Below are 22968 nucleotides of genomic sequence, written 5' to 3' on the forward strand. Positions count from 1 at the left end.
AACCGCTTTGTTTTATTTCGTATCTATTATACCCTCAATGAAATATGATATTAAACTTTCAGTATCGATATTTACTGGCTTTCCAATTTCTGTAAGAACATACAAATACTCGCGAAACGTTTCGTTTACCCTCTTCTTACGACTTCTCAACTGACTATGCACTTCTGACGACGAAATCTTTTTCCCAAATTCACTGATCAATTCTTCTTTCAGTGATTCCCAACTGACCAAGCCTCGTTGACTTCTAATAACTAATTTAGCAGCTCCTTTCAGCAACTGCTTACTGTAAATAAATTTCTGCACACTATTCCACCCTACTACTAATGCATTTTCCTCAAAGTCATTTATCCATTGTTGAATATCGATATTATCGTCACCACTAAATTGTGTTAGGCTTTCTTGGATATCATTAAACGTAAAAACAGATCTACCTATGGTGCCACAGTGGCAATAAAATTTGTATTTGGTACATCGTCATAGGAACTAACTGATTCAACATTTTCATCATCCTCATGTGTCTCATGTCCATGATGCAACAACAGTCTCTTTTGCAAATCTGCTTTACGTCCAGTAGTGGAAATATCTAGTTCACGTAGTGCTTGCTGCAATTCCTTAATATTTAGTGTCAGTATTGCTTGTCTGTCCATTGTCGCAATGCACTGTTACAATTCAAATTTTCACTTATAATTAAAAAGTATTTCTAAACAAACTACTAGGAATGTAAAAATAATGAATAATATATATGTATATAAATATATCGATCTTCTGTTCAACTTATCTGCTTTCTGCGTCCAACTTCTCTGCTTCTTCGTTCAACTTCTCTGCTTGTCTGTTTCTCGCTTTTAACTTCTCTGCTACTTCGTTCAACGTATTCGACTTGTCTGTTTCTTCCTTTTAACTTCTCTACTACTTCGTTCAACGTATTCGACTTGTCTGTTTCTTCCTTTTAACTTCTCTGCTACTTCCTTCGACGTATTCGACTTGTCTGTTTCTTCCTTCAGCTTATTCAACTTCTCTGCTTCTTCGTTCAACGTATTCGACTTGTCTGCTTCTCGCTTCTTCGTTCAACGTGTTCACCTTTCATTACTTTCAAATTACTGGTCGATGCCACCAATTGGTTTCTATTGCTTACTTCTTTTGTTTGCCACACTTCGTTACCACACGATCGTCGTTTTTTCTCGTACTCGAATTCGCCGCTACCACTTATCGCTGGATCTGTATTTAATACGAATGGAATACATTAGCTGCTTTTTCGCCGTTAATTTTGAAATGGCGACTTCGTATGACGACGAACAATTAATGACGCTTCCCGAACTTTCCAGAATTTTAGGATGTTTGAAAATTAAGAAATTTTTATAGCGTTTGAAGACGCTTTTTTTTCACTGGCCGACACTTGAAATATGTTTGTGTATTGCACTGCGTTTGACGACGCTGACAATTACAAAATAACGGACGATTTAATATTGAATGTTTTTATAGCGTTTGACGACGCAATTTTTCAACGCACTACCAACAAATGATTTTTAAAACTTTTTTCTTTCACAATTCCACCGGTTGAGCCCCCAATTTGTAGGGGTGGATTCGTATTTATTATAGGAAAAGTGTTTATTTTACAAAGTGTTGTTATTTTATTTTACATAAAATGTTCTTATTTTATTTTACATGAAATGTTCTTAAAAATGTCTTAGTTTTAATTTCAACTGGCACCGTGCTCGTCCGCGTGTCGACTGACTGTCGTTTTCAAAGTCTTCGTTACTTGTTTCTTCATCGCTACTCGTTGTCTATTGCGATCAGTGTTGCATGTTACTGTCCGTACGTCACTGTGTTGGTGAGCACGAAAAAAAAGTAGCCCAGTGAGAAATCGGAATTAAAATTAAGCAAATTTTATAATTAATTAAGAGTATAATGAAAATTAACAAAATGTCTTTTAAGGATATATTCCCTATTATTTTTAAAAGACTTGGAACATAAAAGGCATTGCATGGCACCAAAGGCATTTAGAATCATAAAATATTTCTTGCAGGGTATGTTAATTCGTTGCTGGCTCGACAACGACAGTACGATAGAGCGTAAGCGTACGTGTGAAGTTAGTTTGCACAATTGTGCTAAGAAATGCCGACCACTGCCGTACGTTCGCCCACTTCTAGTCTGTCCTTTATTCGTTCCCACATTTATAGGCAATACGTATGCACTCAACAATTAACAATCCAAGACATTTACTTAAGATAACGTATTGACCTAAGGTATGCATTTAGGCAATTGAATACAAATATGCATGTGCACTTGAAACAACCCCATACCATGTAGCGTTGCAATGGGTATTTGACATACATATTTATATTTATGACTGTATTTTTATATTTTAGCGATAATGCATATAAATATTTGAAATATGATATCTGTTTCTACACAGATTTACAAAAATATCTCATTTACAATTGTAGCCGTTAAGAACTGTTCAGAAATCTGAACAGTAACATATAGCTGCCATACAAACTGAACGATCGGAATCAAGTTCTTATATGAAAAATTTCACATTTGACAAAATATATTCGCGAAATTTGGTATAGATTATTTTCTAAAGCAACAATGTAATCTATAAAAAAACTTCAGAACGGATTACTGTAGCATATAGCTTCCATACAAACTGAACACATAGTTACTAACAGAAATGAACCTGTGAAGGGTATTTAGCTTCGGTGCAACGGTAGGGAATAGTGTTGAACAATTAACGCGAGAGAGAGAGAGAGAAGAGTAAAAGCAGAGAACACTTGCTATGCTTATGCTATTTGAGCAATTGTTGTTTTTGTAAAACAATGTTTAAATTTTGGTTGGTAACATATCCACATGTGTACGCATATGTATGTTTGCGCATTATTTGTTTTTCTTTCGTTTCTGTTTCATTTGTGCAAATTCTCAACTATTTTTTGCGACTTTTGGTTAAAATACTCTGCGTTGGTCGTTGAAAAGTTAAGACTATATTTCACAGAATCATTTCTGTAGTCAGTGTTCATTAATTTCTTTGCAAATCGAGTGTATTAGCAGCCGCGATGAGGAGGTGTATCGTTTTATCTGACAGCGTGAGGTTTATGAACTTCATTTCTAATTTAATCTTGTGGCATATTAGAAATGATCTTTCTTCGGTGATCGCTCGGTTACAACGGATAAAACGACTTCTGAGTGGTGATTTTAATGAACAAATTCCAAGTTTTTATACAAATAATCATAATCCAATTGTAAATTTGGACTTTGCTTGATAAAATGTGCATAATAAATTTATAAAATGTGAATTTAATAAATAATCCACCATATTTTTATTATTCCGGTAAAATTGACCTTTTTTTTCAATATTTCCCAGTTGTTTTCTAGTGAAAAGAGACCCATTTCGTAAATTTGAGACTTTTTACGGAATATCTGTCACTTTCCGAATGGTATTTGACGTTTCCAATGTCGAAATATAGATAATTCAAATTTAAAACGTTAGATGGCCCACCCTTTATAATCCTATTTCCAATGTAAAGAAATGTACGCCTACAGATTCGTTTATTTCTATGCGCAACCGACTCGGCAATATAATTTATATATGATCGGTATATATTTGGTATCAAAGCATGTACTTAGTATATACATAGCATGTATGTATGTACATATTTATATTAAAACTAGCAAATACCCGGCGTACTTTCTTACGCCGCTAAAACTGAAACGATGAGGGTCTTGGAAAGAATTTAATGTAGTTTAAAATGCAAATAAAAGACTACCTTTATTCGTACATGTAAACACACATACATGAGTATATTGTGTAACTTATGTTAGGCTTAGAAATATTTACTACCCATGTTTGAATTAAATGCAAACACTTTTAAATTCATTAACGTTATAAATAATTTGTTTATTAAATTCTTTTTTACAGAAAAATTAAAAATAGATAACAAAAAGGTAACGATTCAAAACTCTTACATAAAATAAATTTGATTGTATAGAGTAAATATTAATTCAAGATATGAAATAAGGTATACTATAATTGATGTATTTTGGAACAATAACCAAAAAGGATATATTTTAATTATTAAAAACTTCAGTGAATACAACATTTTTTGTTTTATTTCCATTGCCAGAAATGAGAACAGTTTGGTTTTGCGGGGAACCAATTCTTGACAGAGCCACATATAATTGGCCGTGAGAAAATACTTCGTTTCGAAGATGTTTGCCAACAGTATTAATTGTTTGCCCTTGGGACTTATTAATGGTAATCGCAAAACACGTCTTAACGGGGAACTGTTTCTTTTGAAACTAAATGGAAGATCTGTAGGTATCATTGGTATCCGAGGGATCATTGTGCTTTCGCCTGCTGTAGGTCCGGTTAAAATGTTTGCTTGAATGATATTAGGCATCAAGTGCGTTATCTTCAGTCGAGTGTCATTACATAAATTGGGAGGCTTAATATTTCGTAGAAGGATTATGGGCGTACCAATTTTAAGTTCTAGTTGAAATGGAGGTAGTCCCGAGGGATTAAGAGAGTTAAGAAACTCCGTTGGATAGTGAACAACGTCTCCTTCATCTGTCACTGTGTCAAAAGAATTGTAAATTTTATATTCTGATAATATTCTTTGACAAACGGCTTTGTTAATTTCGTCTGCAGCGGAATTCGTCGAAGTAATTATAGCTCGCTCATATAACCACTTAGAGTCCTTGTGGTGCAAATTAATAATATCTGGATACACGTTATCAATAAGTTGGTCAACTGTTCTAACACAGGTTCCTGCAATATCTGGCATTATTACATAACCATCTTTGGTGACAGATTTGCAACCGTTACCTATTTTAAGTAGGAACTCTGCAAACCGATTGGATGGTCCATCTCCACAAAGATTTATGCGCATATTGGCAGTCAATTTTAATTTTTGTACATGAGACCACAATTCCGATTTCTTTATGCACGCGTTAACAATATCTGCTCTTGTACCCATAGGAACCACCGGTAGAGTTTGTCTAAAGTCTCCTGTGAATACGAATATAACTCCACCCATTGCCGCATGCGAAGATCTTAAATCTTTAAGAGTTATATCGACCGCATCGATATGACACTTATGAGACATTGTGCACTCGTCCCATATTATTAGCGATGCTTTCTGAAGTATTTCGGCCATAGGGCTATTTTTCTTGATCGAACAAGTACACCTTTGTTCCGGTAACAAACTAAGTGGTAGCTTAAACGTAGAATAAGCAGTTCTTCCTCCACACAGAAGAGTAGCAGCAATACCTGAAGAAGCAACTGCAACAGCAATTTTGCCTTCACCACGAACTTTAGCTAAAATTAGTGAAGTTACGCAGGTTTTGCCTGTCCCTCCTGGCGCGTCTATAAAAAAAACTTTTCCCATATTATTATCCACACTTGAAATTATCTTATCGTATATTATTCGTTGCTCTGACGTTAGCTTTGGTTCATTTGCTATACGTTGTTTCCCGCGTGTAACAAATGTGGTCTAAGTTTGAGTTACTTCGATTTGGTTCAGGCAAACCGAAATCCTTTAGGTGTTTTTCTCCGTAAGAGAAAACTAAATTCTCAAGTAAAATTAGTCCTGTCATCATTAAAAATGTCATCACTCTCGCGCATATTATGTAAAATATCTGCACATAAATCTTTGCAGAATAAATTCCATAATCCTTCCGAATCAGAAATTTCGCAATAAATAAGCATTATCGCAAAAAGCTCTCGCATTTTGCATGCGCTATCAGAAATGGTGGCATCAAACAATGTATTCTTCCAGTGGCTATCGTCCTGTAGCAATTGTCGTGCTTGGCAAGCCGCCTGATATGTTGAATAGAGTTGAATATCTACTCGCCGTAAATCAGTGAAAGATGTCGGTTGTCGAACATGATGCAGCAATAGTCTAAGCTAGAAGCACTCTGAGTCATAGGGATGTATTGTGTATACCCTTCCTAACGCAGTATCTCGCTTAATACCGGGATGATTAAGGACATTCTGTCCACGTTTTCTACGTTGCCATTTGTTATTAGTCCAGGTGTAGAATGTGTCAGAATACAACAAAGTTTTTGCAAAATTATCAACGGAACAAAGGGAAAAAAATGCTGTCAAAGTTGTTTGTGGTGGTTGCTGTAGCACGTGTTCAACATTATTCGGTGTGAAGTAAACTCTTTGTCCATTTTCTAAGTGAACAGATAAATGTACAACTGTTGGGAAACGCTCATGAACCGAAAATCCCAATAACCTCCAAATACCCTCCGATGTACTTAGATATCGTCCATTCAAAAAATTTTGCACCTCGTCTTTATTGTTCTGAACAGAAAAGGTCGCTGCGTCGCTGCCTTTGTTGACATATTTACAAATGTATTTAATTGCTTGCACAGAATGGCAGTACTTTACATTGATGTGGGCGGAGAAACACCTGGAAAGAACGGGGCAATATGGAATAATCCATCGATTGTCGACTTTGTACCCAGAGCAAGTAAATGAGTATGTCCACCATCCGCTGGAGACTTTCGCCTATATTTTGGATATCCGTCTTCTCCGGTCTGAGTATGCTGCAGAAACTCGCGCGGGTATCTTTTTGAGCATCGTCCATTCGACATGCAGGGTGCTGATGGGTTATTAGACCCACATGGACCGTGGATCATATTTTTAGTTACAATATCATACAGCAAAGGATCTACTTCTTTATTTGGAATTTCCGCTGATATAATCCGATCCATTTCATCGGGTAGAACTTTGTCTGCTAGCCATATTAAAATATGACTCCGTTTTGCCATTCAACTGTAAACATATGGCACCTAACTTTCCCAAAAATTTCTTTTTTCGAAATTATACTCATGAGTTGTTGTAGTTTGATATGGAATATTCTTGAAACAATGTCATGACGCTCACATGGTCGTTGATTTGGAAACAATTCGATTTTGATATCCCTCTATTCTGGATTACATGTAAAAGTTACAAATAAGTCAGGTCTACCATAATGACGGACATACATATAAGAGTGCATCTTGTGTCCGTTCATGCAAATATCGAGGTGAGCCAGTAAACGAAGAAGGCAAAGTTACCAACTGGCCAATATTTTCGGGGTTGCGATCTTTGTTAACCGCATCTTTTAGGCGTATATAATTTTCTGCACGTAACGTCTTTTGATGTCCTCGTATAAAATTCAGCCTTTCCGTAATCATTTTAGCAGCCATGTCCACACAGTATTGGTTGAAGAGATAGCCATACCTATGAATCTCATTAAAGCTATCTTCCCTTACCATAATTCTATATGCGTGAAATTGCACACACGAAATTGTTTTTTGTGGAATAGGCGCCTCACTGTTTGGACAAGTTTATTAATACAATAACCGTCCACACCATTCAAAATATATAAGAGGGTACTGCAAGGAATCATATGAACGATGAAGTTCTGATACCCTATGGAGAGTGCCGTCACGCAGAATCTAAAATAATATCACGGGGCCTGAATTTTCGTTAACCATCAATACTGCGACCTCATTCAGACGTAAGCATTACAGCGCGGCCATAACGTTCATTAGCGGGGCGCTTAGTCTGCGCGGATTATAACCTTATAATTATTCGAATTAGTGGGCATACGGTCTATAGACGTCTTGAAACTTTCTAACATACACATTATTTGCTCGAAGAATTTCTTGAATTGATTTCAAAATGTCTCATGTTGAAGAGTTGGTGTAGCACTTTGACGTAAAGAAAGTTGTTCCTCTTCGGATGAAAAATATATTTCAAAAATTTTGGTGCTGTGTTCGGCGCTGGCAGTAAACTCCCAATAACGTGGTAAACTTGTCCATGTATTTTAAACGCTTGGTACATGAAATTACCCTCCCTAACTTCATTACCACCAAACGAAGTCATAGCGAAACAACCATTGTATTTTCTTTTCTTTACAAAATTGCAAATGCTATTCATTCGACCAATGAATAAAGGGAATGGTTCAAATAATTACAATCCTGTCTATAGTTAAACGCCGAAAGCAATCGCCCCTTGTCTATTCTGCATCATTTGCAACCTTACATTCTTCTCACGCGATTTGCACTCTCGTCGACCGTCTCATTTCGTCTTAGCTGAATTTGCCGTCTATTTGATGAAGATCTAAATAATTGAGATTTTGCTTTTGGCATCTCTGAAAGCTTTTATTGTAAAAACCATATATTTATTATTAACCAAATTAGTTTCGCTTTAAATCTATTCTTTACCTTTTGATTTAAAGACAATAAATTTCCAATTTTACTCTGGCCCCTTTGCAGAATACGATCATAAATACAATAAAGTTAGAAGAAACCAGCAAGTATTTCGCAGACTTATTCTATGATCATTTATACATACATATTATGCATACTTTTTTTGCTTTGTACTTTACTTCAATAAGTTATGTAGTAAAAGATGAGAGATGGAAGTTAGAGAGAGGCATACATATGTATGTACTTTACTTCATTACGTTACGCTGGAAAAGATATGCAGATGACGTGTAGTGCAGGTAGATGATGTGTGTAGTGCAGTGATACCTATGTACATACAAAAGAAAATAAAAGAAAAGGAATAAAGTGTATATAAGTTAGCAACATTAAAGTTAACTGCGATAAACAGAATAATGCTGGATAAACAATATACCAATCAACAACCGGCACGCGCAGTATAAACTACAGCCAGGAACTAATGCTGACGAGCAATAATGTAACCATTGCAATAATTGTCGAGCAATTAACAAATCAGCATCCTGCGCACGCGGAATAACGAGACACAAATAAGTACAGGGTGGGCCATCTAACGTTTTAAATTTCAATTATCTATATTTCAACAGATATTCAGTAAAAAGTCTTAAATTTACGAAATGGGTCGCTATTCACCAGAAGAAAACTGCGGAAATATTGGAAACTGAAAAGCTGAAGATCGCTCTGACTGAGGATGGTCAATTTTACCGAAAAATCATCTTGTCGGACGAGGATCATTTCCACCTCGATGGTTACGTTAACAAGCAGAATTGTCGTATTTGGGGCACAGAAAACCCGCACGTAATCGTCGAGAAGCCAATGCGCCCAGCACGAATCACTGTATGGTGCGGATTTTGGTCTGGTGAAATCATCGCCCCATTTTTCTTCGAAAATGAAGAAGGAACCGCCGTAACCGTCAATGGTGAGCGATATCGCCTTGGACAACATTTGGTTCCAGCAGGGCGGCGCTACGTGCCATACAGCAGACGCTACACTCAATCTTTTACGCCCTATCTTCGAAAATCGCATAATCAGCCAAAGAGGTGATGTGAATTGGCCTCCCAGAAGCTGCGATTTAACTCCGTTGGGATATTTTCTGTGGAGAGCTGTTTTATACTCTCGCAACAAAGTTGCTAAAGAGTATTATAGTTTTGTTCACATAACGGTTGTTTGTAAGTCCTAAAACTAAAAGAGTCAGATATAGGGTTATATATACCAAAGTGATCAGGGCGACGAGTAGAGTCGAAATCCGGATGTCTGTCTGTCCGTCCGTCGGTCCGTGCAAGCTGTAACTTGAGTAAAAATTGAGATATCATGATGAAACTTGGTACACGTATTCCTTGGCTCCATAAGAAGGTTAAGTTCGAAGATGGGCAAAATCGCCCCACTGCCACGCCCACAAAATGGAAACCGAAAACCTATAAAGTGTCATAACTAAGCCATAAATAAAGATATTAAAGTGAAATTTGGCACAAAGAATCGCATTAGGGAGGGGCATATTTGGACGTAATTTTTTTGGAAAAGCGGACGTGGCCCCGCCCCCTACTAAGTTTTTTGTACATATCTCGGAAACTACTATAGCTATGTCAACCAAACTCTACAGAGTCGTTTCCTTCAAGCATTTCCATTTACAGTTATGGAAGAAATCGGATTATAACCATGCCCACCTCCCATACAAAGGTTATGTTGAAAATCACTAAAAGTGCCTTAACCGACTAACAAAACACATCAGAAAAACTAAATTTTACAAAAGAAATGGCAGAAGAAAGCTGCACCCAGGCTTTTTTCAAAAATTGAAAATGGGCGTGGCGATGCCCACTTATGGACCAAAAACCATATCTCAGGAACTACTGACCGATTTCAATGAAATTCGGTATATAATATTTTCTTAACATCCTGATGACATGTACGAAATATGGGTGAAATCGGTTCACAACTACGCCTTCTTCCAATATAACGCTATTTTGAATTCCATCTGATGCCTTCTCTGTATAATATATACATTAGGAACCAATGATGATAGCGGAATAAAACTTTACACAAATACGGTATTTGAGCTGAGGTATCCCTTGTGGAAAAATTGTCGTGATCGGACTATAACTTTTCAAGGTCCCTGATATCGAACACGAAGAACTCAGTGCCTAACCTAACATAACCTAATTTTTCACCGAAAATATCGGTAAATCTCTCAGACATTTTCGTGTAATTCAGAGGGCATCATTTTTATACTCTCAAAATCTCGATTATCACTTTATCATGCGAGAGTATAAAATGTTCGGTGACACCCGAACTTAGCCCTTCCATACTTGTTTAATTTTAAATTGTGATATGGCCCACCCTGTAAATCAATAGTGCTAGCATAAGCAATTTTTGCTATAAATAATTGATAATTGAAATTGTAATTTAGTCTTAGCAGAACAATTAACAAGAAAGCAGTCATCTGACTAAAAATGAAAATTTTTTTAGCCGTTTCAATTTAACCGGCAATAATTGGTAGCTCCGAGCTTTGGTAAAAGCTTATTCGGCCTTCTCGTGAAGGTCCGGGCAAGTGCTGTTAAGAAATATAAAAACGCCGTGAAAAAGACTGTAAGTGTTAAGAAAACCAACACATTTAAAAAGAGCGTGAAAAGGATAGGAGAGAGACTTCCTGGATGCTCCAACGATACCAACAAGAAATAGCAGCGAAAGCCTATAGCCAAGGTAACAAAACAGTGTGAGAAGGGGTCCCTCAGTTCGAACAAGGAAAGGGATAAATACACAATCATCGGTTACGAGGATAATGAAGCTATATATAGTGTAAGTAGCATAAGAAATATAATTAATAATAAACAAAAACAGAGAGAAAAAAATTGTTCTTAATAATAAATAAATTATTAAGCTACATGGAAAAATTATAAAGAAACGTAAATATTGCCTTAGTTTTTGCGAAAAAAAGAGAGAGATTTAAATTAACCAAAACTTTATGCATTTATATTATTACATAATAAATCAAGAACCCAACAGAATTCCTCGTTTTAGCAATAGAGTAAGTAAATATAAATAACCTAAAAATAAAATACGGCTTATACAGCCAATAACATAAACTAAACTGAAAATAATATTGCTTAACTCTGCGATTCCGTAGCCAACTCAGGAGTTGACCGGACCCTCCAGGGTAAAAAGCCCCCCTTCCTAGAAGTGATAACAAAAACATAAATATTCAATCTAAAATAGTGGTAAAAATTTAATAAAACTAAAAAAATTAAAAATGGCAAATCCAAACAATCTTAATTAGACCCCCTGTACTCAGGATTAATCCTCCTGCTGCATCAACAGCACCGTCAGGACCCTAATCCCACACAATTCCACCAGAATTGGCGAATATGATAAATAGAGTACCAAATGACATGTCTCATACAAGGACGAATGACGAATTTTACCAAAAGGTATATGGACACTTATCTTTACTTTTGAACAAGATAGGATGTATGGAGATATGAGAAGAGGCAGATCACTTGTTAACGGAGAATTACCGCGCTAAAGCCCTCGAGATTTTTATAAGAAGACTTTCTGGTTATCTTCCCCGGCTACTTGGCATTAAAGAACCAAAAAGCCTACCCAACGCCCTCCATCTTTGTCTCAAATTAGAAAACCAAAGCTTCAGAGCTTCTCACGCTAATAACCAAACCTTTATCACACCATCAACTTCTCGTCAAAAACTCATAAATCGGCAACAGCTACGACAGCAATACACCCAACCCAGATAGCATCAACCATTAAATCCTCAAACCACATCCAAATTTTATCCTGAACTAGCTTATCTACCAAATACTTTGACATATTTCAACCCACAAAACTACTATAGCAACCAACTAAACCTTAATCACTCTAACATCCAACAACTTTCAAATCGGAATCCAAATCAATTTAGTCAACAATATCGGCAACAAAACCAGAATCTATATAGTCCACAGCAAAACATTGCTCCTTCTAGACCCCCTAAACCCCCTCAACCGATGGACGTGGATGAGAGTATAAGGACAAGAGCCGTTAATTACGCAAATCGGCCAAAACGCCAAGAATCCGGTAAAAGACCATCAAACGCCTCAATGATACATAACCCCCCACAAAAAATGCAAAGAAACTTTCACATAAATTCTAACGAACCACCAGAGGACCAATACAATGAAAGCGTATACAACTATAATGACCAATACAACCACAATAATCAATACGACTACAATGAGCTAATATACAATGAGCCAAATCACAAGGACACAATTGAAGAAACACTCGACCTCACTGACGTACATTTTTTAGACTAAATAGCTCTTCGCTACCTTATTTCAGATGCAGGACGAAGAGCGGCGAAATAATGCAAATATTAGTAGACACCGGATCCAATAAAAATTACATACAATCAAGCTTAGTAGAAAAAGCAATAGCAAACAATACTCCTTTTCTAGCCAACTCAGTAGGCGGCAAAATAAAAAATTACTCACCATACATATCTAAATTTTTTCAATTTGGAAAATTGCAAATTAAAATTTTTTCCTATTGCCAACACTCACCACTTTTCATGCCATATTAGGAAACAATAGCTTAAAAGCACTTTCAGCAATCATACACAGAAACAAAATTACATGGTAATAGTAAATACGAAAAGAATCTGTCTGAGACAATATAGTGTACAGGACGTTAACTTAATACATATCCGCGACGAACATATGAGTACAGTAGAAAAACATGCAATTAGGAAACTGGTACAAAAGCACCGAAACCTATTTTCGGAACCGGACGAAAAACTAACCTACACAACAAAAGTAGGTGCAGGAATTCGAACAAATTCAGACACACCGACATATATACTCCAAGTCCTACCCTTATCCCTTACCAGCAAGTAAATAAATTATTAGACGACGGTATCATACGGCAATCAAGATCATCGTATAACTCACCTGTATGGGTAGTGCCTAAAAAAGAGGACGCGTCTGGCAAAAACTAATTTAGAATGGTTATAGATTACAGCAAGCTAAATGCAGTTACAGTTGCAGATAGGTATCTGGCTAAATGAGATAAGCCGCCCCCTAATGCCACCATCAATACACCACACACACCGAAGCTACATTCCACACGACCCACACATCAACACCACCCACACGAGAGGACATCCACACACGCAAACACATACCACACTGGTGAAAAGGGGGATCAACAAAAGGTCTTCTTCAGTCTCGTTTTGACCTACACACGGAGCTTACGCATCGCCGCTTGACCTCGCGCTTTTTCGCTCATCCGCACATTTCTCTAACACTTCAATAATTAAATAATTAACATTAACGTTTGCTTGTTAATTGCACCTTATTCCGGCAATCTGGTTCTAAGAGTTGATTAAAACTGATTACTTTTATCCCTTAACCGAGTGGTTTTATTTAAAAGTGAAAGTGAAAGTGGTAAGTGTGCTAAAGGATAAAAGGTGAATTGGACACTGCTGCTCTAAACATTGGTCCTTCGAGCCTCTATGAAAGGCACTATTTGAAAAAAAAAAAAAACAAAAAAGATTCAAGCGGCAAAATAAGTAAAAAGTGACATACCAATATACAAACATTCATGTGAAAAATTAAAGTGAGGTGACCCATACAATATATACAGAAAATATTATAAAATAAAAGGTGTCATATACATACATATACACATACAAAAAAAAAAAAAAATTTTCAAAAGAGTTCCGTGAGGTGACATATACATACATATATATAATATAAAAAACAAAAACAAGCGGTTTCGAAAAAGGAAAAAAAACGGTTCCGTGGGGAGATTCCCAAATCAAAACCAAAAAACAAAAAATAAAAAAAATATTACAATAATAACAAAACTTAACTGTGTGTGCAGTTATAAAAAACAAAAAAAACACAGCAACATATAAATACATACATACAAGACAGTGCTTAAAACCAAAAAAATTATAATAATATCAAAAGTCGGGCGCGAAATATTATTTAACAAAAACAAAAAATTCACACGGGCGCGAAGATTCAAAAAAAATATAGTCTTTGTGAAAATTAAACTTTTATAAATGTGAAACAAAAAAATAATAATAATAGTAAAAATAATAAAGACCTAAAAGGCCAACCAACAAAGGGAAATTAACAACACCGGAACAAGGAACACCAAACAGGAAAGGAAACGGACAAGGAAGCAGCTTGGACGCATTGGCAAAAAATAAGCTCAACCACATTCCAAACCATATAAAGCCCTCAGAGTCCCTTGAAGCGGCACAAAGTGAGTGTATCAACTCCATCTATTATTTTAAATAATTTATACTTATTTGCATATATGTATGTTAATATTTACAGTTGATCTCTTTAAAACTGTATACGATCCTGTAAATTTTAATAGAACGGTTGCTACCAAACTGCCCGAACTTACGGTTGATTTCCGGGAAACCGAAAACAGTTTGGTACATTATATATGTATGTATGTACATTCAATATATGTATGAACGGCATATAGTATGACATATATGTATATATATATACATATATAGTTATATATACCGGCATATACATATCTGTTAAAAGGCCTACTTATGCTTACATACATTTGTGTATCTAAACACACAACATTACAAATAAAAAATAAAAAAAATTTCAAGTATTCACTTGACAACATTTTCCGGCAATACCCCTTATACTCAACAGTATCAGCAGGATTGCGCAAAAAATAAGCTAAGGCAATTGCGAAATTCAAAAAGAGAAAAAAAAAATAACAAAACCAAACATACATATATGTCAATAGTCATCACTTTTATATGTACATACCTTACATTCCGAAGCAAAGTGAAAAACATTAATGCGACATACACCCACATGTATGTATGTATAAACAGCATAACTTTTTTACATATTAACCAAAAGTGCATACCTGCACTTCACCGATTCTCTATTCCCGCGTTATCCGTACGGCGAATATTATATACATACATACATACGGCATACAATTTGCCTATGCCGGTATATACAACGTACATAGAGTACAAAACTAAATTAAAATTTCACAAATTTTACAAAATTCCGGTAAAATAAAGCGGTAAATGCGAAATTTTAATTTACTAAAAATTTAAAATTTGCTAATTAAAAAAAAAAAAAAAAAATTTTACGGTCGAAATAAAGCAAAAAATTTTAAGAGTTGGTAGAGAGAAAAAGCAATTAAATACGTATTGCCATTTTCAAGTATTTACACACACTTACTTATATTCAAAGACCAAATCGGCACCTGTCCAGCAATACCCCTTGTTCTTGTTAAAGCACAAGCAAGCAGGATTGCAAACAAAACAAAACAAAAAAATAAATTTTTGCATCTTACGTATGCACATAAACACGCACATATTGTGCAAACTTATATACAAAGGTCATCAACCTTTTTCTCCTTTTTGCATTATCGCTCGTATACGCAAGTATTTGCTAACGAGTACGAAACATTAAATAAAATAAAAAACAAAAACAAGAACAAACTAGTAGCTAAATACATAAGCACCGGGAAAAAGTAAAAAGAAATACGCGTTCGCTATTTGATACATTGCGTATACAACAAAAAAAAAAAAAAAACAAACCTTTTTATCTTAAAGATTTCGCGCGTACTTATTGTTATCAAAAGTACACTGAGAGAATTTTTCTTTTCTCATATATACATATATTTCAATATTATCACATTATCTAAATGAACGGAGATTCTAAGGAATCTAAATCAACACAATATTTAAAAGTACAAAAAATGATTTCAGAAGAAAAGAGCCCATGTACACCTGCTGATGCTACACGCTCAAAGCAAGGTGCTACAAAGCAAAAAAAGCTGAAAGATATTTCATATACTAAATTTATTGCTGAGAGTGACAGTCTAATTCGATACTGCACTCGGTTTTCTTCTTCACCGATTCAAGATAATTCTGAATCGGTATTAGAAATCAAAAAAGAAAATCTAAGCAACTTCTGGACACGTCTCCAAGCTGCATATGACGCAATTGTAGAATCTGACGAATCAGATTTACCTGAAAACTTGAAATCTTCAGCATACTCCAAATATGAACACTGCTTAGACCAGTACGAGGAAACGAGAGCTATGATCTCCGATCAATTGAGATTAATAAAAGCAATTGCACCTACTCCACAACCGAGAGTAGAGCTGCCACAAGTGCAAAGCCAAGAGGCGAGTTCAGGCATCCACCTCAAGGTGCCGCCTGTGACACTGAAATTTTCATGGTGGTTATGAACAATGGCCGTCCTTCCGGGACATGTTCACAGCCGTTTACATAAACCATCCTAAATTATCTAATGCACAAAAATTGTATCACCTCCGATACAAAACAAAAAGGTCAAGCAGGGTATTAGTCAAACAGTTCGCTCTTAATGACGAAAATTTCAATTATGCTTGGGAAGCTCTAAAAAGCTCGTTACGAAAACGAAAGAATATTAGTCGACAAACAAGTCACTATATTAATGAATTTACCAAAAATTCAAAAAGAAACAAGTGAAGAATTTATAAAACTTCAATCCACTGTTTCAAATTGCTTGTCGGTTCTAGCGACACAGAATATTCCCACAGACAATTGGGACCCCATTCTGGTGAATATATGCACATCCGCATTACCAGAAAAATCGTTACTTCTGTGGGAGCAATCGCTCTCATCACGAAGAAAGTGCCCAACGTGGCAACAAATGAACGATTTCTTAACTACCCAATACGAAATTGCAGAAAGGGTAGATAAAAAAATGGTCAGAACTAAAAACGTTCAACACGACCTAAATCGAAGCTTCAGTAGACCCCAAGCGAGTAACAACAACAACTTAAATCGTAGTTTTTTCAAAACACAAGCGTTCACATCCGAACAAAATAAACATACGTCATGCGAACTGTGTAAAGGAGGGCACAGGCTGAAATCTTGCGAGAAATTTAAAAAACTAAACATTAACGAAAGAAACAATTTCGTAAGAACAAAAAACTTTGTACCAATTGTTTGTCTCATGCGCATGCGCTCAAAGATTGTGAAAGCAAATTTAATTGCGTTTATTGCCATAAACGACATAACTCAATGCTTCACATTACAAATTTTTCCAGCTTCGCTCAAAATAACGCTAATGTTAAAAGAGCTGCGGGATTAGTTGCAACAGCAAATCCCGACTTACAAAATTCAGAAAATTGCCAAGAAGCACCATGCTGCTCAAAGGCTTTAAAAACTCAGACGCTACACAGCGAAAACCAAAGCAGTGTATTATTACCCACAGCAGTGGTCTCCATCGAGCACCGAGGAGAACTGTTTAAACTTAGAGCCTTAATAGACCAAGGATCTCAACGATCTTTTATAGCGTCAAGGGCACAAAGTAGGCTACAACTGCCAACAAAACTATCTCATTTTGAAATTACGGGAATGGGCGGAAGAGTAGTACAAAACTCAAACAAAATCTGTCCCATTACCCTTATTTCCCCCCAAGCGGATAAGCGCATTCAAGCAGAAGCTATTGTCTTACCGCAACTAACAAACATGCTTCCAAGCTATCATATAAATAGCAAGCATTGGCAAAAGGTTTCACACCTTAAGTTAGCAGACCCCAACTGCAACACTCCCGCTCAAATAGATATTCTATTAGGCAGCGATCTCATACCTCAAATTATTCTCGAAGGTGTTGAGAAAATTACAAAAACACTTCTGGCGCAAAAATACCATTTTCGGATGGGTCCTAAGCGGACTAGTTGCGGAACCAGTCACAACAATGACAACTCAAGTTGAGGAAATCTCAAACGAGTACCTCAATACTCAACTGAAGAAATTTTGGGAGTTAGAAGAACTTCCCCCATATCAACCAAACCCCAGAAGATCGATATTGTGAGGATTTTTACAAATCCACAACTACTCGATTAGATAATGGCCGGTACGTCGTACGACTACCACTAAAGCCAGAATTTCCCCACACACTCGCATTCTCGTACCTCTGCTATCCAACAGTTTTTAAGTATGGAAAAAAACTTACTTAAAAAAGGCGAGCTAAAACCAGAATACGATAGGGTTTTAGAAGACTACCTCCATTTAAATCACATGGAGGAAGTCAGCCCTGGCGAAAAAATTATAAAAAGTAAATACAATTCCTTTTACCTGCCACATCATGCAATAATAAAGCCCGACAAAAAAACCACAAAGGTAAGAGTTGTCTTTAATGCATCAAAATCATCAAGTTCGGGGAATTCCCAAAATGACATTTTATTTACAGGACCCACGCTTCAGCCAGATTTAATGCTCCTCATACTAAATTGGCGTATATACAAATACGTTTTCAATGGGGATGTTGAGAAAATGTATCGACAAATAGTCGTACATGATGATGATCAAGATTTTCAGCGAATTATTTTCCGAAAATCTCCCAATAGTCCACTACGCGACTTTAAATTAAAAACAGTTACCTTTGGCGTAAAGTGTGCCCCATACCTCGCCATTCGTACACTCCACGAACTGGCAGAAGACACAAAGTCAGAGTTTCCTCTGGCAACACAAGTGTTGAAGACACAAACGTATGTAGACGATATTCTGTCTGGAAGCCACAATCTTCCACAGGCATACGAGTCACTAGCACAAGTGACGCAAGCGCTCAATACAGCAGGGTTTCCGTTGAAAAAGATAACGGCGAACCACCCTAATATTTTAAAAGACATACCTGAAGAAAATCTTTTAGACACTAATTTCCTTAAATTCGAAAAGGAAAGCACAACAAAAACTTTGGGGATACAATGGAATGCGATATCTGACCAGTTTTCATACACTAATGGGTCAATATCCGCACTATCAGCTATTACAAAGAGGCAAATTTTATCCTCGGTGGCAAAACTTTTCGACCCCGCAGGATGACTTTCGCCAATAATAATACAAGCAAAAATTCTAATACAAGAATTGTGGCTAGACGGAACTGACTGGGATGAACAAGTGAAATCACTTCGTTTAGAAAAGTGGTCCCAGTTCGCGGGTAATCTGAATGATATCTCACAGATCCAAATCCCACGATGGATAAATTATGCCCCAGAGCACAAAGTCGAACTACATGGCTTCTGTGATGCCTCTGAAAAGGCATATTGTGCCGCCATCTATGTGCGCACACAATCTGACACAGCGACCACCAGTCACCTACTGGTAGCCAAAGCAAAGGTGGCTCCGCTAAAAACAATAAGTCTGCCACGACTGGAACTATGTGGTGCGCTACTACTAGCCAAACTAGTATCCATGGTGCAAACGCATCTAAATATGACCAAATATAAATTGTATCTCTGGTCTGATTCCGAAATTGTATTAGCCTGGTTAGAAAAACCTCCACATGCATGGAAGACGTACATTTCCAATCGAACGTCTCAAATTCTTGACCTAGTGGGATCAGCCACTTGGCGACACGTGGCCAGTGCTGACAATCCTGCTGACCTAGGTACAAGGGGGTGCAAGCCTCTGCACCTTGCAACCACTACTCTTTGGTGGAATGGCCCTCGATGGTTAATAGAATCCCCCGATTCTTGGCCACGATCGCCCATACGCAATATAATTGCCCCCGAAAGTCGAAAAATCGACTCCTTTCACACGACGTCGGATGATACTGACATCCTTGAGCGATTTTCATCATACCCTCGAGCCCTCAGGGTAATCGCTTACGTGCTCAACTTCATAGAGCGACTCAAACTTAGAATTAAGGGAATACGCACAATATATCCCCAAGGCGATACATTGACGCACCTAGACCTAGAAAAGGCAAAGGTCGCTCTTATCACTTATACTCAGTCGCGCCACTTCAGCTGCGAGATTTCACTACTAAGAGAATCGAAGCCGACTAACAAAAAGAGCTCACTCTTAGTACTAAATCCATTTCTGGATAAGAAAGGTCTGCTTCGTGCTAATGGTCGGCTTGCTAACTCAAGCCTGACATATAACGAACGCCATCCTCTAATAATACCAGAGAAGTCTCGACTTGCAACATTGCTACTCAAGTATGTACATACACTAATGTTGCACGCGGAACACCGCCTAATGCAATATATAATCCGCCAGGAGTTCTATATTCCCCGGCTTAAGCCTCAAATAAAAAAGTGCATTTTCATGTGCAAGATCTGCACTATGCATAAACAGAAGATGAGGACGCAGATTATGGCAGCACTTCCACCGGAACGCTGCAACTTCGCTCTGCCTTTCACTATCACAGGTGTTGATTTTGCTGGGCCTTTTCAGATAAAGGCGTCCATGCTAAGATCTCCTACCCTAATGAAAGGCTACGTGGCTGTTTTTGTCTGTTTTACGACAAAAGCAGTGCACCTCGAGCTATGTACTAATCTGACAAAAGAGGCTTTTCTCGCGGCATTTGCTCGCTTCGTCGGACGACGCGGTTTTCCGTCCAAACTTATGAGCGACAATGGAAAAACCTTTATCGGAGCTCAAAGAGCCACAGAAAAACAGTTTGTGGACTTTATTAAACAAGTCTCCCCTGAGATTGTCCAAAAGTACGCCCCCCAAGGCATTAATTGGCAATTCATCCCCCCAAGAGCCCCTCATATGGGTGGTTTATGGGAATCAGCTGTAAAAAGCTTCAAATCCCACTTAAAAAAGGTAGCTGGAAACTATAAATTTAATTACGAAGAATTTACAACTCTATTAATTCGCATTGAAGCCGTTCTCAATTCACGGCCACTAACAACGCTCTCGCAAGATCCCTCAGATCTCACAGCCCTAACACCAGGGCACTTTCTCAAAGGAGCACCCATTCTGGCCACACCTGAGCCAGGCGTGGAGTCGCTATCCTTATTAAATCGATGGGAAAGAATTAAAATTCTCCATCATAATTTCAGTCGCAGATGGAAAGAAGACTATTTAAAGGACCTCCACAAGAGGTATCGATGGAAAACATCAGAAAATGCCCCAAAGCTTGGAGATTGTGTACTTATTAACGACGATTGTCTTCCACCTACTGAGTGGCGACTTGGCCGTATAGAAAAGCTCCATTATGGCTCAGACGGCCACATCCGGGTCGTTGACCTCCGTACTCAAAGCGGAATACTCACCAGACCGCTGGTTAAATTATGCTTTCTACCAACCGCGGATAATAACGAAAATCCGACACTAAACAATCCGAACATAATGCCGTAACACAAATGAAAATAAATCAATAAAATCGCAACCCGCAACCAACCGTTAACAATAACAATAAAAATTACAAAAAAATGGTCTGTCAATACGACGACCCAGTCATGCCACATAACGTGGCACAATCACACATTCTATTTATATACTACCATGTATATTCAAATACAGTTTCTTACAGAGATCAGGATGGATGTGGACATGCCTACAATCCCAACACCAGCTGTTCGGTCGGCAACCAACGGGGCACGTACTGGGCCTACGCCTCCACTTCGCCCAACCAATGCGACTGTATCGACTGCCGCTTCTGGTAGTGGCTCACGAGCAGCCCCATCAACGCCATCCGCTCAAGTCGAGCTGCGACGCATCCGATGCCCGCTATGTCGCCGCAAACATCGATTGCAACATTGTGGGCTCTTTAAGGAGCTAACGCCGACACAACGACAGCGTGTGGCACAGGCACATGAGCACTGCCTCAACTGCCTGTCGCACACGCATGGGACGCAGGAGTGTGCTTCTGCCGATCTATGCCACACGTGTGGCAGACCACATCATACGCTGCTGCACAGGACCCCACGACGCGATGCAGGTCGGCCAGCTGCCCCAAGCACGGGTAGATCAACGCGAGGAGACCGGACGGTAACACGCCGAGCTACTGCAGCCCGGCCTGCGCCCCACCAATGGCGTTCGCACCACGTTGCACCAACCAGGCGTCGTCCAAAAGCACCACAGCATCGCCCCGCTACTGGACTCAGCAACGTGGTGGCAACCCTCCAGCAGTTGCAGAGATTGCTAGGCTGAATATTCGCCTAGGGGGGCCGGGATGGCTAAATGAGATAAGCCGCCCCCCCTAATGCCACCATCAATACACCACACACACCGAAGCTACATTCCACACGACCCACACATCAACACCACCCACACGCGAGAGGACATCCACACACGCAAACACATACCACACTGGTGAAAAGGGGGATCAACAAAAAGGTCTTCTTCAGTCTCGTTTTGACCTACACACGGAGCTTACGCATCGCCGCTTGACCTCGCGCTTTTTCGCTCATCCGCACATTTCTCTAACACTTCAATAATTAAATAATTAACATTAACGTTTGCTTGTTAATTGCACCTTATTCCGGCAATCTGGTTCTAAGAGTTGATCCGGATATTATAAAATTAAAAAACTGATTACTTTTATCCCTTAACCGAGTGGTTTTATTTAAAAGTGAAAGTGAAAGTGGTAAGTGTGCTAAAGGATAAAAGGTGAATTGGACACTGCTGCTTCTAAACAGTTTGCCATGAAGCGCCGTTTTAGAGCAAAATGGCAAACCAATAAACTTTATATCAAGAACATTGAACAAAGCCAAGAAAGAAAATTACGCAGTCAACGAAAAGAAATGCTTACCATTATATGGGCACTGAGCTCATTTAGAAACTATCTATACGGTACAGCAAAAAGTTGGAATACATACAGACCACCAACCACTTACATACGCTCTCAGTAATAAAAATAATAACTCCAAACTAAAAGCGATGGAAAGCCATACTCGAAGAATACAACTATGAATTTAAATACAAACCTGGGGAAAAGCCAATGTAGTTGCAGA

The 22968-nt window shown here is 37.9% G+C and overlaps 1 protein-coding gene, 1 long non-coding RNA gene and 1 other non-coding gene across 3 annotated transcripts; 2 read left to right on the top strand and 1 right to left on the bottom strand.

Annotated features, from left to right (window-relative positions):
* Positions 1–2972: 2972 nt before the first annotated feature.
* LOC120782151 lies at positions 2973–3185 on the top strand. The gene has a single exon (XR_005706229.1). It is a non-coding gene; the product is annotated as a small nucleolar RNA U3 (small nucleolar RNA).
* Positions 3186–4600: 1415 nt separating this feature from the next.
* Positions 4601–4858, bottom strand: LOC120782150. The gene is made up of 2 exons (XR_005706228.1): positions 4820–4858; positions 4601–4762 (listed from the first exon to the last, which is right to left on the bottom strand). It is a non-coding gene; the product is annotated as an uncharacterized LOC120782150 (long non-coding RNA).
* An 8581-nt stretch (positions 4859–13439) lies between these two features.
* On the top strand, positions 13440–22509 carry LOC120782148. Its single transcript, XM_040114286.1, has 2 exons — positions 13440–13661; positions 21546–22509. Exon 2 carries the CDS (start codon positions 21554–21556, stop codon positions 22163–22165), a length of 612 nt encoding a protein of 203 aa, XP_039970220.1. The 5' UTR covers positions 13440–13661; positions 21546–21553; the 3' UTR covers positions 22166–22509.
* Positions 22510–22968: the final 459 nt, after the last annotated feature.

Source organism: Bactrocera tryoni, unplaced genomic scaffold, assembly GCF_016617805.1.
Source record: "Bactrocera tryoni isolate S06 unplaced genomic scaffold, CSIRO_BtryS06_freeze2 scaffold_963, whole genome shotgun sequence".
Classification (NCBI taxonomy): Eukaryota; Metazoa; Arthropoda; class Insecta; order Diptera; family Tephritidae; genus Bactrocera; species Bactrocera tryoni.

Excerpts from the sequence above, each read along its gene's own strand:
- LOC120782148 (XM_040114286.1), top strand. The coding sequence starts at position 21,554 with ATGGATGTGGACATGCCTACAATCCCAACACCAGCTGTTCGGTCGGCA.